The sequence below is a fragment of the Antechinus flavipes genome, chromosome 4, assembly GCF_016432865.1.
Source record: "Antechinus flavipes isolate AdamAnt ecotype Samford, QLD, Australia chromosome 4, AdamAnt_v2, whole genome shotgun sequence".
NCBI classification, from domain to species: Eukaryota; Metazoa; Chordata; class Mammalia; order Dasyuromorphia; family Dasyuridae; genus Antechinus; species Antechinus flavipes.
Genome location: NC_067401.1, coordinates 147,551,368 through 147,569,851, shown reverse-complemented (window position 1 = coordinate 147,569,851; position 18,484 = coordinate 147,551,368). Strand labels below are relative to the sequence as shown.

The window sequence follows — 18,484 nt, the reverse complement described above, 5'->3', positions numbered from 1 at the left end:
ACCCCGAATTCCTTCTCTTCTGGTCTTACTGTTGTCCTCATCCTGGAACATTTCTAACATCTGCTCAGGTTCTCTCCCTCCACCCCCTCCCTTTACCCCCCCCCCCCTCCCCCGGCATTCTGCTAATCGAGTTCATTAAAATCTATGTCATCTATCTTACTATTCAGATTCTTACTAGCTAGGTGACTCTGGCTAAGGCACTTAACCCCATTTGCCTCAATTCCTCATCTGTAAAATGAATTGGAAAGGAGAATAGCAAACCATTCCAGTATTGCTGCCAAGAAAACCCCAGTTGGGGGTCATGAAAAGCTGGATATCACTGAAAAACAACTGAACAACAAAGATTAGAACGTAAGTTCCTTAAGAGCATGGACTTTGGGGACCTGTTTTACATTTCTATTTGTATTCCCAGAGCTTGCCACAGTACTTTGCAGAAAGTAAATGCTTAATAAATGCTTTCTTATTCATTCACACTACAGCCTTAAAACAAATAAGCTTGATTTATTTGACCTGCTTATCCCCTTGTTCTATCTTCTCCCTTTCATTACTAAACTACTAGAAAGAGAAATCTAAGAAACAGTTGCTATCTTGTCTTATAACTTCCTCATTTTATATTCACTTATCAGCTTTTGCAAATGGAGGTTTCAGGCCGTCCTTTGAAGAACATTTAGAATATATTCTAAAGCCACATCTAGAATCTGTCTCCTTTGTTCCTCTACTCACATGACCACCATCCTAATACACCCTCCATCATCTCTTGCCTAAACTATTATAATGGTCTAATTAGCCATTCTGCTTCAATTTCCCCTCTTCAACCCGTCCTACACACGTTGCCAAAATCATCTTCCTAAAGCTTGTGCCTAAGTTAATCTCCTACTCAAAGACCTTCAACAGCTCTGTTACACTTTGGATAAAACCAAAGTCCTCAGACTGATATTCAAGGCCCTCCATATCTGCATCCTACTGAACTCTTCACAACCTTATTTTTCATTGCCACTACTCACATATTTGTATGTTCTAGCCATGTTGCCAAAATAGCTCCATCTCCTCACACCTTTGAGCGTTTGTAATAACTATACTTCATATCCAGAAAGTACTTTTTTCTTTTTATGCTGAGGCACTCAGGATTAAGTGACTTGCCCAGGGTCACATAGCTAGGAAGTGTTAAGTGTCTGAGGCCAGATTTGAACTCAGGTCTTCCTGACTTCAGGGTTGGTGTTCTGTCCACTGTATCACCTAGTTGCCCCAAAACTACTTTTTTCTTATTCTTGTCTTCCTTTAGCTATCCAGGTCATCCTCCAGTTGGAATGCTGTTTCCCTCTTCAAAATATTCTCAGAGCATCCCTTTACCTTCATTATCTTCCCATTCCTAGTAAATGTTATGTTTCCAAAGAATAAGGACTAATCCATGTCTGTCTTTGTATCCTAAATGTCTTATTCATAGTAACCACATAATTATTTGTTAATTCTAATTAAGTGTTACTTGAAAACTTCTGCTAAAAATGGTTACCCCCTCATCTGAACTATGGCATTTTCTTCCTAGATCTTTCATTTGGGACTTGCATGCTGCCTTTTACTGTTATATGTACATGTTATGGTGAGGTGGAGAGAAGAGTGGTCCTTTGAGTCCACTTACCAGCTGAGTGACCATGGGCAAATTTATTAACTTTTAACCTCAGTCCCATCTTCATTACCTGTAATTTTGGATAATATTCACAGAGCTGTAGTGTGAAAAGCACTTTGTATACCTTAAAGTCCTAATTACCATCTTTTCAATGAGAAGTTATGTTGTGTGAAGGTAGTGACCACAGCTTATCTCCCTTTGGATCTCCTCTAACATCTTGTAGGGTGTCTTACATCTAGTAAGAATTTAATAAATATTTGCCACTTGGCTGGAGCTCATTATGTAACATGAGTTATCTGCTGTAGGCCCTTTCATACTGTTTTTTTTTTTGTCCAACAAACCCAGAGAACCCCTGAAGATCAGGGCCTTTCCTCCCCTATCTCAAAAGTCACCTGGAGGATGATGTCATAGAGGCGAATCAGGTCCTGGGGCCGGGGAGAGCGCTTGCTATCATCTTCTGGTTGCTGCTGCAGCAGTGCCTTCTGCAGACCCTTTGCCATGCTTTCATTACGTTTGATTGCAGTAGACAGCTTGATGAAAGTCAGGTAGCTAGAAGGCACCATACAACAGCTCAGGTTATGCTCAGTGAAGGTCATTCAGTAGTTCACATAAATGCCACTGCTGCGAAACTTGGTATTAAGGAAAAGAAATGGAATGGAAAGAAGAAGGATTGTGAATATTTCCTATTCACTAGACATAAGCCAAATGCAGTGGTTTTAAAAAGTGCTAAGTTTCCCAGTCACAGGGATAGAAGAGAAGCTTCCAAAAGTAACAAACTGTTCTGCCCCAATTTCAGAAACACCTACCTGTGTAGGTATTGCAAATTAGAAACTTTCCCAGACTCTCCATCAAGGCTGTTCTCTCTTTGTTTCTGCAAAAATTAGGAAAAATGAATCAGGTAAAGTATCTGTTCCCAATCTTACTAGAAAGACCATAAGATCACAACTGTAATCCTTTTTTGGCTGTGTTGACCACACTCAACAGGAGGATTTACAAACACTGAATTGCAGGCATAATAGGTCTAATATTAATCAGAAAAAAAAAAGATTTTCATTGGAAACAATTGGTCACTCAGTTGTTATGGACACTTGTCAATCAACCCCATTCTATTTCACTTCTCTTCATCTTCCATCTATATTCCAAAGCCAGCCATCTCACAATGCGCTTATTTAGCATCCTAGAATTCCTCATTTATATTCTGACATAATGACATTACTAAATCCCAAACTTAGGTAACTTCATTATCTGATTTCCCTGATCCCAGGCTGCTAAATATTGTTGAAAGGAGATCATGAACTCTGGCCAGCTGGCTCCACTACAAAAATCACACTATCTAACCTGAAATGGACTGACATTATTGCTCTGAAACCAATTTTTCTCCTGATTTTCTATTGCTTCCCCTGAGATGTATGTTTTGGACACATCATTTAATCTCTAATCTTCATTTTCTGAATCTGTAAAATGAAGAACTTATCCTTCTCAAAAATCTTTTCTAATCTCAAAATTCTAACCAAGAGATCTAGGATATTCCATTTTAATCTTACAAGAGACAGGCTCTTTCCCTTCAACGTGTATATATACTCAATGGCTCCCTAGATTATCTCTTCTCAGTAAGGTCCTGGAAGGTCCTTATACCAATCTCTTCTTTCCTTTACTCATTTTCTTGTGTATTTTTTCAATCTCTTTTTCTTTCTGAACCCAGATATACTCAGATCTCCTCTTTATCAAAACAAACAAATCTTTCACCAAACATTCCTTTTTTTCACCTTGAGTCAGCATTCCATCTGCTTTCTTCCATTCATTGACACTAACTTGTCAATCTTTGTAATCAGGTTTCTATCCCCACCATTCTACTATTACCTCTTTCTCTCAGGTTACCAATAATTTCTATCAGACAAAAATCAAGAGCCTTTTCTCACATAACATTTCTTTTGTATTTGATACTAATGACCACCCCCCTCCTTTCTTTCCCTCACTGCACTGATCTGGCTGGCTAATATGGTACTACATTTGACATCAGAGAAAACCCTGGACAAGGCACACAAGTTCTTAGAACCTAAATTTCATCCTCTATAGAATGAAGATGATAATAGCACCTACCTTAGAGGATTGAAATAGATATACACAAGCATACATACACACACACACACACACACACACACACACACACACACACACACACAAATAGAAAGATAGATAGACAGATATAATATATAGAAAGCACTTTATAAACCATAAGAGTAGGCTATTATTGGTCAGTCAATAAGTGCTTACTACATGCTAGACACTATGCTAAGAATTAAGGACACAAAAAAGGCAATCCTGTTCCTATTTACTCAAGGAGCTCATATTCCAATGGGGGAAGCAACACTAAATAATTATATACATGTACATATAAGATACATACACAATAGATGAATGCTAATCTCAAAGAAAAGGCACTATCATCAAAGTGAACTGAAAAAGTCCTGCAGAAAGTGAAATATAGGCCAAGATGGAAGAGAAAGGGCAAGAAGTTGCCACAACTTACAGATCAGCAACTAAGGCCCTATCGTTTCAGCAAGCCAGTTGCACAGCCAGCTAGTCTAGATCAGGGGATTCCAGTACAACTTTGAACCCTCAGCACTGGAAGCCCTAGTGCAGAAAAGCCAGTGACCAGCCCCCTGTCCCCTGTACGAGAAGTTTGAGACAGTTTCTCCTATACCCCAGGAGCAGAGTCCAATTTTCAAAGTCATGAAATAGTCTGGAAAATGAGCAAAAAACAAAGGACGACAACAATGTATAATAAACACCCACATGCAAAGTCTCAAAGAGAACTACAATTGGTTTCAGGCCCAAAAAGTTTTCTTAGAGGAACTTAAAAAAAAATTTTTGAAAATCAAATAAGAAAGGCAGAAGAAAAACTGGGAGAGTTATGTAAGAGAATCATGAAAAAGAATAAACAGCTTAGAAAAAGCAAACTTCTTAAAAGTAGAAATTGGCCAAATGGAAAAGGAGGTATAAAAGCTAATGGAAAAAAAAAATTCCTTAATAGTTAGAATCGGGCAAGTGAAATGTAATGATTCTATGAGACAAAGAATTAAAATCAAAAGAATGAAAAAATAGCCAAAAATGTAAAATACTTCATTGGAAAAACAATGAACTGGAAACGTGATCCAGGAAAGATAATTTAATAATTTTTCAATTACCTGAAAGTCATGATTAAAAAAAAAAAAGGTAGGATATAATTATACTATTACTAACAGGCTATAAATTTCTTGACAACCAAGAACTGAGGTTTTGGGTTTTTTTTGGTTATTTGAATCCTTAGCACTTAGCTCAATGTCTATCATATAGGAGGCATCTAATAAACCATTAATGACTATTGATTACTACCATTTTTGACTTGTGTAGAGCATTGAGGGAAACAAGAGAGATAAACAAGACAGTTTCCAGTAGAGTCAATGACTTACAAATAAATAACCAAAATACAAATGACAGACTGAGTCTTCTTTCTCCTACATTTTCAATGTAGACATTTCTCCAGGGCATCCTTAGTCTTTTCTTCTTTGTGCTTACTCCTGGGTGATCTCATGTACTCTATGTCACTGACTACTGTTTCTCTGCAGATAACTTCCAAGTCCTTATTTCCAATTCCTATCTCTCTCTTGATCTTTTCAGACTTTTATTTCCAAATTCCAAAATATTTACTGGATGTCTCTGCTTAGATGTCCCACTGGTACTGAAATACAACATATCTTAAACTAAAATTATCCAACTCCTCACAAAACAAAATCCTGATTCAAAAAACTGATTTCCCTTTAAACTACTTTGGTCAATGGCACCATCATTATTCCAGTCACCCAACCTTGAAACACTTGTTTCATCTAATCAGTAATTTTAAACTTGATGAGTAATCCTTTAATTCTATCTCTGAAATGCCTCTCACATCTATCCTCTCATCTATTTACATTGCCATCATTTTAGTTCAGTCTCTCATTACCTCTCACCTAGACTACTGTAATAGGCTCCTAACAAGTATCCTTGCCTTTAGTATCTTCCACTGCTAATTCATCTTTCAGAGCTTTGAAAAATTTATTATTCTTAAGCACATGTCTCAACATGTTAAAAAAAAAAAAAGTATCATTGTTCTTCTGCAATCAACTTAATGAAATCCAAGCTACGAAGCCCAGCATTTTACAATGTGCACTTTTAGCTATATTTCAACTAATCCCCTTTGTGTGTTCTACATCTTAAGTTGTCTTTTATTTCTTAGATGACATGGACTTCCCTTTCTCCATATTCTTCTAAGCTCCAAATGTCTTACCCCCATCACTTCAACCAACTTTTCTATTTGAAATGTTAAGCAATTAATTTATATAGATATATAAGAACAGGAAATATTCTCTAATAGGTAAATTGGTCAAAAGATAGGAAAAGACATTTGCTATTGATACCTATATGAAAGAATCCTCCAAATCACTAATAATAAAAGAAATGAAAAATAAAGCAACTCTGAGGTTTCAACTTTTGCCTTTAAGATTGAAGATGAGAAAGCAAAACCAAAATTCTGGAATATATTATTAAAGTGTTCCTTTATGAGTATGACAAGGCTGACAAACAGGTAGGTCATTGTGAGATGGATGGGTTTGGAAGTGGCCGAATAAATGAGTGGTTCTAAGTAGCATTTTGATTAATGGACTGATGTCAACTTTAAAAGCATTCTCTAGTTGAGTATCTTCTGGTCTATTCATTTTTACTGATGACTCAGATAAAGATCTAGATATCATGTTCATCAAATGTTTAGATGACAAAAAGCTGTGAAGGATAGCTATGATAACAAAAACAGATCCAGGATCCAAAAGGATTAAATTAAATAAAGCAAATCTAATTACAATAAATATGGGAAATATGGGTAGGAAAAACTGCATGTTGTGGGGAGGGGGGGAGGCAGAAGATCTAGGGTTTTTGGCAAACTACAAATTCAGTGTTAAGTCAATAGCATAACAAGAAAGCCAAAAAAAGTAAATGCAATCTTAAGGATGTATTAAAAGGAACTTTATGACTAGAACAAGTCAGTGATTATGTTATACCAAGCAGACTGCATCAGGAATATTGTGTTCACTTATGGGATGCTAAGTAAGGCACTGAAAAATGGGGGAAGGGGTGAGGTTATGGGTGAAAACACAGAAAATAAAAGTTTAAGATATATTTGAGAGATAGGTAATTGACCAATAAGATTGAGAATTGATGTAAAGGAGTAGTTAAAGGAGCTAGAACTAGAAGATTTGGTTTGTTTCATTATAGGCTGGAGTATGCAGAGATCAGAGACAAGAAGTTCAGTAAATTATTATAGGTGAACATTTTTAAGAATCAACAGGAAGGTAGGGTGAAGACAGCATAGAAAAAAAGCAATGCAAATGGATTCCCATCCACAACTCTTCCAAAAAGATACATAAAGTGCACCATACCAAATTTTGATGCAAAGATCTAGAAGTATACAGACACTGGGGTCAGACAAGAAACACTATGGAGCACTCCAACACCTAGGGAGAGGCTATATACCAGCAAAAAAAGGAAGTCCCAGACCTATACAGGGCGCTGCCAACAGAAACAGGTGCCAAATGGCAATTCTGTCATCTACTACCTAATCCTGAGTCACAGACACAGAGTGGAATAAGAAAAGGATTTATGTACTGTTCAACAACATTACTGTCTTTCCTAAGTCCTGAACAATGTAACAAAAAAGAAATTCTAGAAGCTAGCAGAAGAAATATTGTATGATTCAAACCAGGGTCTCACTGTCAGCATCAAGCCCAGTCTGCAAAGGAATAACCAAGGCAGATGGTAAGGGAGTCTACAATTCTGATGCGTTGAACTGACAGTGTTTACCAGATGCTTAATAAAGGCAGATTCTAGCAGCTGTCTACTCTTGCACAGACCCAAATTCAGGTTAGTAACTTGCAGATTTTGCCTTAAATCAGCTCCCTCTGGGAACACGGAGGTCTAAGACCTCAGATTGTCCCTGAAACCCTGGAGTAACATAACAATCAATACCCCAAGAATGCAGTGAGAGTCAGCCTAGTCCTTCCCTCCAGAAATGCAAAGCAGAGCCCAGCCTTGAGCCCTAATATCAAGTCCCAAGTGAGGGAGTAAGCTAGAAGAATGGACAAACCAAAAAAGAACCATATTAAATTAAGCTCTTCTATAAGGTGGCAGGAATGCTTAATATACAAAGGCAGAAGAAAGTTATTCCAAAACATCTACAAATAATATCTTAAAGAAAACACCATTTGGGTACAAACTGTACTAGAATTCCTAGAAAAGACAAAGCAAGAGCTAAAGTGAGCAAAAAGAATTTTAAAAACATAGTTATAAATGGAGTAAGAGTAACTGAGGAAGAAATGAAAAAGAAATGAGAACTTTGGAAGAAAGAATTAGAAAGAGAATTAAAAGCTTAGCTCAAGCATTACAAAACCTTGCCCAAGCAATTAACTCCCTGAAATTTCAATGAACTAAATAGAAAGTAATGACTTCATGAGGCAAGAAGATATATTAATATAAAATCAAAAGACTGGAAAGGTAGAAGGAAAATTTAAGGTACTGTACAACATAAACAATTGACTTAGAAAAATAAAAAAAAAATTAAAGAATCAGTGAACTATCTGAATGCCATGATCAAAAAAGGAATCTAGATATCCTAGATATTTCAAAAATCTTCTAAGAAGACTGTCCAGATCACTTAGAACCAGAGGTCAAAATAAAAATAGAAAGAATTCATTGGTTACTTTCTGAAAGAAACCCAAAATGAAAATTTTCACAAACATCATTATTGAAATTCAGGACTTATAGCTCAAAATAAAAATAATGCAAGTAGCAAGAAAGGAAGCATTCAAGTATCAAAGAATACAAATCAACATCACATACAATTTAGCAGCTACAATTATAATGGAGCAGAGAGCTTGGAATGCAATATTCCAGAAAGCAGTAACAGCCAACAAAACACTGAGTATGATAAGGGAAGAATGAATTTTTAATTAAAAAGAGGACTTTCAAACATTCCTGATGAGAAAACCAAAGCTGTAGAAAAACTTTGAAGTTCCAAGATAGAAATTAAGAGTAAAAAGGTAAACAAGAATAAACAATAACAAACAACTAAACAAAGATAAACTGCTTACCTACAAATATGAGATGATACAAGTGTCTCTTCTGAATCCTACCATCATCAGAGTTCAGAGAGGAAATTCAATTAGGCATGTCTTGGTATTATTAAGTTATATCTTAATGATCAAAAGAAAAGGATGGAAGCAAGAAATGGATAAGGGAATAGAGTGAAGGAATGGAAAGAGAAGGAAAGATTAGAGAATATTGTTTTAAATAACAAGTATGTATTAGGAGATACCTATACAAACCAGAAAGCAGAGGTGGTGGGGAATGACCTGTGAACCTCACTTTTATGTTAAATGATTAAAAGAATAAATACATATATGTTTTGCATACAGGAAAATAGGAGGGAAACTGGCACAGGGTGGGATGGGGAGAGGAGGATGGTTGAGAATAAACTCTAAGGATGTGCAAGAAAACCCTTATAGCTCTTTTTGAGATGGCAAAGTATGGGAATCTGAACTATACAAATGTGATGGGACATTTTTGTGCTGAACTCTTAATTAGTATAATGACCAACCAGGCAGAGGACTAATGTTGAAACATGCTACACATTTCCTGATAAACTGAACGGCTCAGAATAAATTAGACACTTTTTTTTTTGACATGGCCAATGCAGAAATTTGTTTTGATCAACTACACGTGTTTGTAATGGGTTTTGTTTCTCTCATGCTTTCAATTGGACAAGGAGAGGAGGATGAGACAAGACGACACATCTTTTCTTGATTAAAACAACATCTTTTTAATAAAAGAAAAGAATTAAGACTTGGTGATTGACTATATATAGATGGTTAGAGAAAAGAAAAAAATAAAAGCTGTTGAGATTTTGAGCTTAATTGATTAGAAAAACATGATATTTTTATACATTCAGAGCTAGAAATAATAAGAATACATGTGTACTAGGATAAATGAATATTCTACATAAAGAAATATATAGTATATTGCATGTACTAAGAGTTCATTATAGGAGTATATATTAAGGGGGTCTTCTGTTACTATTTTACCTGATCTGGCTTCAGCTCTTCCCGGACAGCTTGGATAGTATCCCGACATTCACTAAGCAAGGACTCAAACAGACGCTCCTTGGTTTCTTCACTTTCAGCCTAAATAAAAAGATAGTAGACACAAATATAAGCTTTTCAAGACAACCATAATATTTAATAATCAAAGAACAAAATAGCTTCAGAACTCTGTGATTAATTTACATAAACATTAGGGCAACCAGAAATGTCATTTCAAATGGTACTTTTTAAACATTATATACAATTTATCTTCTCAGAGTTACTATTTGCCTTGAAATGGTTATATATGTGAAAAGGTGAATAAGTAGACTGAAGTCTACAGGGAACTTGCTGGATAAGCTTAGTATAACTTCCCTTCCATGTGCCTGCAAAGTATTTTCAACAGAATATTTTATAACTACATATCAAGGGTTCCTACTGTAGACTGAAGAAGTTTATCATTGTTTCTTTTTTGCCCCTGCCACAGACTATATCCAGTGACTAAATATTGCCAGCACAATCACTCATTTCTAATAAAGCTTAATAGGCCCAGATGTTTTAGAATTCTTTCTTAGGTCTCAATAAGACAAAAAGCATTGTCAACAGGCAAAGTTATATTCTTCTTGACCATAAAAATTAAGATTAGAAATATCTGTTGGCCAACTATATGGACACAGATGATGATTAGGGGAGCATTCTCAGCAGCTCTGCTGGACATACAGCCTGGCTGAACACCTATAGGGCAAATGAAAAAGTGCTTCATTAAATGAACCTGTGCCAAACCACATTACTATTCTAAAGAACCTGACTGAACAGATAGGAATGAAAAGAAAGGAACAAGAAGCTGGGCTTGTATTACTGGCAGACCTGCTGTGAAATGAAAAGAAACAACATTCCATTACAGTATTTGACTTCCCACAGAAACTAGACATAAAACCTTTAAAAATTATTTGACATTCAATTGACCTTCTACAAACATCTCCACAGAAAAAAAGAGGGCAGTCTGTTAATTTAAAAAAGGGGAGGAGGAGAAATAAAAACATTATTCTTTTAAGAATAAGGTTTATTTTATAGTCGCTGATTTAAAAAAATAAATGACATAACTATAAAAATATTTCACTTACTTAAAACTCACTAGAGAAATAACAGAAGAACTAGACCATCTTTTTAAACCTAGTGGCCCACTAGAATGCAACTTACTTATTTAAATCTACAAAGCAAACAGTCAAATTTTTGCCTTAAGCTGAATTACAGCTGAAGAATTACAACTTGTACATTATGCATTTTATTTCAAACTACAGAGCTGACAAAGTACTTCCAATTCCTAATCCATTCCACTGACCAAATGTTTCCAACTAAAACATTTCCTGGAAGTATGGAGGGCTTGTAATAGTTTTTCTGTGGTTTTTTTTTTGGGGGGGGGAGGCAATTGGGATTAAGTGACTTGTCCTAGATCACACTGCCCAGTAGATGTTAAGTGCTTGAGGACAAATTTGAACTCAGGTCCTATCTCCAGGGCCAGAGCTCTATCCCCTATGCCATCTATCTGTTCCTCTTATAGCAATTTTTAATGGATTATTAATGGGTTAATTTTGTTGCTGTTCAGTTGTTTCAGTCATATTCAACTCTTGGTGACCCTATTTGGGGGTTTTCTAGCAAAGCTACAGGAGTGGTTTGCTATTTCTTTCTCCAGCTCATTTTTTAAATGAGAAGACTGAGGCAAATAGGGTTAAGTGACTTGCGAGAGTCAGATGGCTAGTAAGTGTCTGAGGCTGAATTTAACTCAAGAAATTCCTGGTCTAGCACTCTATTTACTGTGCCATTTAGTTGCCCTTAGAATTGTTAAAAAATAAATAAATAAATAGAAGGTATAATATTGGCAGGGCATATGAAAGATTTCATCAGTTCACATACTACAAAAAGTATGTCAACACATCATTTTAAAAAGATCTAAGTCCTCCTAGACCTCCCCCACTTCTTTGAAGAGCTATAAATTAAAGAGGTATGTTTCTGATGTATTGGTTACTTTTTTCCCCCCAAAGGATGGTCCTAGAGAAAGAGGAGGGTAGAGAGATAAATCAGCAAATGGAGATGCCATAAAATCAGAGAAACCAATAAAAAGCTGTTTATTTTAAAAATAGGTGTTATGGGTTGGGGAGAAAGGTATGAGAGGTGCGGTGGGAGAAAAGTTAAGTTTTGTTTTACCAGCTTAACAAGAACATCCTCTGTGCTTGTATCAACACGCGACTAGGGCAGGGCTCAGAAGTAAAAATTCAGATTAAATGTTTTCGTTGCCAACTGTCATCTAATAACCCCTTTGAATAATTAAACGACATAAGGTGATTTTGACTGCTTAAGCAAAATTCTAAGCTTCAATGAATGTTTAATGGTACTCTTAAAGGAAGATGAGAGAAATGAGAGGTAATTGACTAGTTGTATTTTCAAAACACCTACACATAAGATGAATCAGAGACTACTATTCCTGAGAGGTGCTAACGATTTTGTTAAGGCAGGGAAGGGCAAGGCAAAACTGTCTACTAAACACGAAGTCTTACCTTTATTAGGGATCTTTCACTACTTTTTGTAAATTTATTTTCAAAATCAAGGATACCAATCAAAGACAACAGAGCAAAATAAATAACAAAACCCCACTTTAGGGGGCATCCTGTCACTATTTTTTAAAGGTAACTAACTGAACAAAGTTTAAGCCTAGGTCTTCCAAAAGTCAAGTAACAGACTGATCAATGGTAAAACAAAGACGACCTCATGATCTTGCTAGTCCATTTCTCCAAGTGAGAGAGATGCAACATGGGTAAGCTGGTGACATAAAGACAGGAAAAACAAAGATCTACCATTTTCCGTTAAACCTTAAAAAGATCAATTCTAGTTAGACAAACACTCCAAGATGTGCTTTTCTATAGCTCAAGATCATTTTCTAGGCTTTTTTTTTTTTTTTTTTTTAAAAGCTGGTCAGTAAAAAGACAAATCAAGACAAAAGACAAATCACTCTAAGAACGTGCCCTTGGATCAGAGACTATCTCTGGCTTCTAAAGCACATTACAATCCTAGTTTGTTTTCCTTGATCCACAGAAGTTGCTAAAAGGTGCTAAGTTAAAGAAGTACTAAAATAAAGCAAGTCTGACTGCATTCTGAGCACTACCCACAGAAAGACAGTTCAGCAGAGGGTGATGGAGAGGAAAGTTATTAGATGACATCTCCCACTCTTAACCTGGGAGAAACAAAAGACAGTTTTACCCAATATATTAAAAATGAAAGAATTGGTAGGGATGAGCTTAAGCTTTCATATTAGAAAAACTTTTTCTTTTCTATTATTTATTTTTTTGCTGAGGCAATTGGGGTTAAGTGACTTGCCCAGGGTCACACAGCCAGGAAGTGTTAAGTGTCTGAGACCAGATTTGAACTCAAGTCCTCCTGACTTCAGGGCTGGTACTCTATCCACTGCGCCACCTAGCTGCCCCTAGAAAAACTTTTAAAAAAAAGACTCCTAGTTCTCTTCTTAATCTAAATAAGATAACTGAAGATAAACAATGTTTCAAACATAGCCCCATAATATTACGACTTTTTTTGTGTGTTCTGTCTACTCAAATTATTTTTCCTTTTTTTTCTCTTAAATACAATGCCGATGATTTGCACATTATAAGAGTATTAAAAATCATAGGATTCAGATTCTAAAGGAGCTGAGAGAGCTAGTCCAACTCTCACTTTTATGCAAATGAGGAAACTAAGTCACAGGGGAAAAAACTTGTCCTAAGTCACAATGGTAGAAAGAGACAGAGTTGGGATATAAATCTATAATCTGACTTCAAATCAGTTGCTTATGTTAAGCTAAGGTTTTGGTTTTTTAAATCAAGACCTGTGATTTCAACAGCATGGGGGACTCCAAATATCTTAAAATTAAGAGTTTTTTGAGGGCACTGAGAGATTAAGTGGGTTTGCTTGCACAGGAGGAGCAAGAGGCCAAAGGCAGGATTTGAAACCAGGTTTTCTTGACTCTAAGGCCATTTCTGTACCCAAAGTGCTGAGGATTTGAATTAAAAAAAAAAATTTCAGTCAAATTTCCTACATCTTCTATAACTTGATACTGTTATGAGTTAGTCAGAACATTAATATCAAGGCAATGCAAGGAATTCCAGGAAGATTTAATTTTCTTATATTTTATCTCTCAGAAAGTTAGAGAGACAAAAACTCTAGAAAGATTATTTTAAAAATGGGATAAAAAAATAAAAAAATAAAAAAAGGATAAAAACAACAAAAGTATTTTTTGGCTAAGCCCTCAATTAACAAGAAATTTTATTTAACTAAATTATAGTTTGTAAGCTTTTAGCTATTGTTTAACTGAACTTTCTCTTAAATTTCAATTTACTCTGATTCAAATTTTAAGAAGTGCCCATTGATTCTGGGATAGTAGGGTTTGACTGATGAGGATGCTAATTCAACTATTTTCACTTGATTTTTCTTGTGGAATATGACAACTGGCAATTTTTAGAAGAAGTGCACATGTTTAACTTATATTAGATTGCTTGTTGTCTTTGGGAGGGAGTAAAGAGGAGGGAGAGAAAAGGAAACATTTGGAACAAAGTTTTGCAGAAGTGAATGCTGAAAACTATCTTTGCACATATTAGAAAAATAAAATACTATTTTTTTAAAAAGGTGCTTCAGTGGGAAATAAGAGAGCTACCATAAGACTGAAGAACAAACACCCCAATTTTCAAAAATGGAAGAAAACAGTCTACAAATTATAGTTTTTCAGTCACTAGGAAAAGTCTAAAATGAATCATTAGAGAGATAGTTGTTTAACATCTAGAAAGGAAGCAATGATTACAAGGAGCCAGCATGGGCTTCATCCAGAACTCTTTGAAAGGATTATTCTACTAGAAAATGAAGGGAAATGGTGTGTGGATGTAGCCTACCTGGGTCTTAGCAGCAAAGTTTCTGAGACAGTGTCTTATATTATTTTTCTGGAGAAAATGGAGAGGCATGGATTAAGCAATAACATATTTTTGGATTTAAAACTGGTTGGATGGGAAACTCAGAATAGTTGTTTATAATTCACTGTCAATGTAGAAGGTCTCTAGCACAATACTTGCACTTGTCAACGACCTGAATAAAGCACAGATGATATGCTCATTAAATATGCAGATAACATAAAGTTGGGAGGGAAACAAAACAGTGGACAATATAATTAGGATTCAAAAAGATCATGACTGGCTACAGTCCTGGGATTAATCTAGTAACACGAAATCCAACAGAGCTGTCAAGTATTATACTGGAGTGCAAAAAAATAAAGTTAGAATGCAACTTTTCTCAAAAAAGTCTGGGAGTTTTAGTGGATTATAAGTCCAACGAATTACCAGCGTGATGTAGCGATCAAAAAAAGCTAATGCAATCTTGGGCTATATTAAAAGGCATTGTTTCCAGGAAAAAGGTGTTGACAGCTCCACTATATTCCATTCTTGTCAAATCTCATCTAGAATACTATGTTCAGTTCTAGATGCCACAGTTTAAGGATGATTGATAAAACTGGTGGATATCTAGATGGGGTCAACCAGGACCATAAGACTCTTTAGTCCAAGTCATATGAGGCGCTGTTGAAAGAACTGGGTATATTTAGTCTGAAGATAGGAAGACTTGAGGATACAGAATAGATGCCTTCAAATATCTAAAGGTCTGTCATGTAGAAGAGAGATTAAACTTGTTTTATTTGTACAAGGCAAATTTAGGGTTGATTTCAAGGTAAATGTGATTAGTGGTGTCAAAAATAAAAAGGGCTACTTTGAAATGACATGGGTTCCTTCTCTTCAGAGGTCTTCAGTCAGAAGTTGCATAACCACTTGTCATGTGCATTATACTGGGGTTCCTTTTGGGTAGGGAATCAATTAGATGGCTGCTGAAGTCTTTAACCACTTCAATTCTGTAGTTCTAATTCTATGCGTCAGAGCAGGACTTGAGTCTTCCTAGATTGAACACTGGCTCCTTATCTAATACATTAGATTCTTTCTCCACCATGTCTTGTCTTTGTGCAAAGTTCCTAATCTAATCCTTTTACTTTGTCTTCATGTGCCTTGCCAATCCCCTTGATTGTGTAGTTGGTATTTTCTGGACCACTTCTAATTCTATTATCCTTTTTTTTCACATGTGTGAACCAAAAGAGAAGACAGTATTCTAGGTAAATAAATATACACTATAGTTTGTATATTAACATTTTCTAGCATTTTCTACAAGTACAATTTGACTAAGAAGTAGCTTTGAACTGTTAATATAACCCTAAAATTGAATTAGATTAAAAAAAGGGCATGACAATAAATACTACTCAAGGTGTGACTTTAGCCACAATTCTTAATGAATACATACAAATGGAATAATGGGAGTCTAACAAAAAGAGCACCATGTCAAAAAAAAAAAAAAAAAACTCCACCTTCCCGAATAGCTATTCCATTTATTGTTTAAATAAATAAGCTGTTACTTTGAAACTATGCCTAAAGGGTTACCAAACAGTGCAAACCCTTTGATCCAGCAGTGTTTCTACTGGGCTTATACCCCAAAGAGATCATAAAGGAGGAAAGGGACCCACATGTGCAAAAATGTTTGTGGCAGCCCTCTTGGTAGTGGTAAGAAACTGAAAACTGAATGGATGCCCATCAATTGGAGAATGGCTGATTAAGTTAGGGTATATGAATGTTATGGAATATTATTGTTTTGTAAGAAATGACCAGCAGGATGATTTCCGAGAGGCCTGGAGAGATTTACATGAACTGATGCTGAATGAAATGAGCAGAACCAGGAGATCATTATATACTTCAACAACAATATTATATTATGATCAATTCTGATGGACGTGTCCCTCATCAACAATGAGATGAACCAAATCAGTTCCAATAGAGCAGTAATGAACTGAATCAGCTACACCCAGGGAATAATCAGCAAAGAAATTATGTGAATTGATTTTAGAATCCTTTTTCCATCCAGCTATTTTTGGCTTCAAACTTTCTTTGCTTGACTATGTAGAAAAAAATATAAGCTAAGATAGAGAGTAAATGTATTTCATTCTAGAAGAAGAGAAAAAAACAAACAACTACCATTTGCTGGTTCCTTTCATGTTGTTCCACTTGTTTTTCTTTGCCTTTGTTGACCTTGAACTTGTCTCACATCTCTGGATCCATGATTTTTGCCTGCTACTTTAAAGGTACTGGCTTTTTACAGAAGTTGGACTCATCTTGCTTAAAACAAGGTATCCTGAACTTTTACCCTGACTAAATCTAGAATAATCATTTACTCTTCCATATACTAAAAAGTATGCTGGCTTTATCCTTTGCCTACCTACAACATTCCTACTTAACTAGGCTACTAATCTTGGTTTCTCCTAAACTGTAAGTTTCATTGATCTTTGTGCTCAACAAATTTAACTGAATTAACTTTAAATTTAACCTCATTGTTGACATATGTGAATTCTGCAAAGGAAGGGTGCCTACATACAATTTATGTTCACTACCACAGCCTGACTCTGAAAGAAAGTATTCCGCCACAACCAAGACAGGAAGGTTACCCAATATTCTCCAGTGTTCTTGTTTCACTTTTGTTCCTTGAGTCTCTGATTAAGCATATGACAAGAGAAAATAATAATCACACATAGCAGATGTGGGTAATACTACTTAAGCACAATGGAAGTATTCTTTCTGATGAAAGATGAAATAAGATTTCTCAACACAAAAAATTCTGTACAAATAGGTGACTCTAGACATTGTCTTTTTTACCCCTTCACTGATCATTCAGTAGAATCTAGTAATATCTGCAGTGCTCTTAAAGTATGATTTATCCCAGACAAGACCTATGATTTAGCACACCTACCCTAAACATTATCAGCTTTACCCAAACCAGGTTCAACAGAGGATAAATGATCTTGGGAGACTTTAATTGTGTAACTGGTAGCAAACATTACTATGTAACATTACCTTCTAATACAAAGGCCAACCTATGAAGAAAGACAAATACCACGGTTATAACAGGAAAATATTCTGGTTTGAATATACTCTCTCAAAGAACAGAAAAAAGAGAGACTAATTTTTCCAAGAAACAAAAGGATAAATGTTACAAAGGGAAAATACCTCCATTGCTCCTTTAGGCAAAAGGAAGAAGAAACATATAGGAAGGCACTGCACCACCTACTGGACACAGGACATAGGCAAACTGAGAGATCACCTAGTACAATGCCTACATTTTATCTTACAGAAAACAGAGGTCCTAAGAAGTAAAATGGCTTCCTCAAGGTCCCACAGACCTTGACTCTCCTTCACCTTTCCTATTTTTAGACTAAATATAATTGACCAATTACTTGTTTCAATAAATACTAGGATTCTTAAAGATGAAATTTACAAGATTATCAATTATCCTCAATATCAATAACACAGGGTATCCTATAATTAATAAATATATCTTTTCCACTTTTAAGTAAGGGTTACACACAAAGAACTAGAAACAGTGAGTATCCATTAGATAGGGAAAGGCATATATTATGTGATATATGAATGGAGTACAATATTACTGCAATATAAGAAATTATAACTATGAGGAATTCAAAGAAACATGAGGAGGACTTGCTAATAGCCTTCAGAGGTAAGTAAAGCAAATCAAAGAACGTACTGAAGAATTAAATGTAAATGAAAATACTACTGAATTCAGCAGTGAATTGATTCAGTAG

The 18,484-nt window shown here is 35.5% G+C and overlaps 1 protein-coding gene across 1 annotated transcript in view; it reads right to left on the bottom strand.

Annotated features, from left to right (window-relative positions):
- Positions 1-18,484, bottom strand: part of SRP68 (signal recognition particle 68) — a 53,287-nt gene that overhangs the window by 11,222 nt on the left and 23,581 nt on the right. Inside the window, exons 9-11 of the mRNA XM_051995039.1 lie at positions 9,772-9,870; positions 2,431-2,495; positions 2,017-2,173 (exon numbers count right to left, since the gene is read on the bottom strand). Coding sequence (XP_051850999.1) covers positions 2,017-2,173; positions 2,431-2,495; positions 9,772-9,870 — 321 coding nt within the window. The remainder of the gene's footprint in view (positions 1-2,016; positions 2,174-2,430; positions 2,496-9,771; positions 9,871-18,484) is intronic.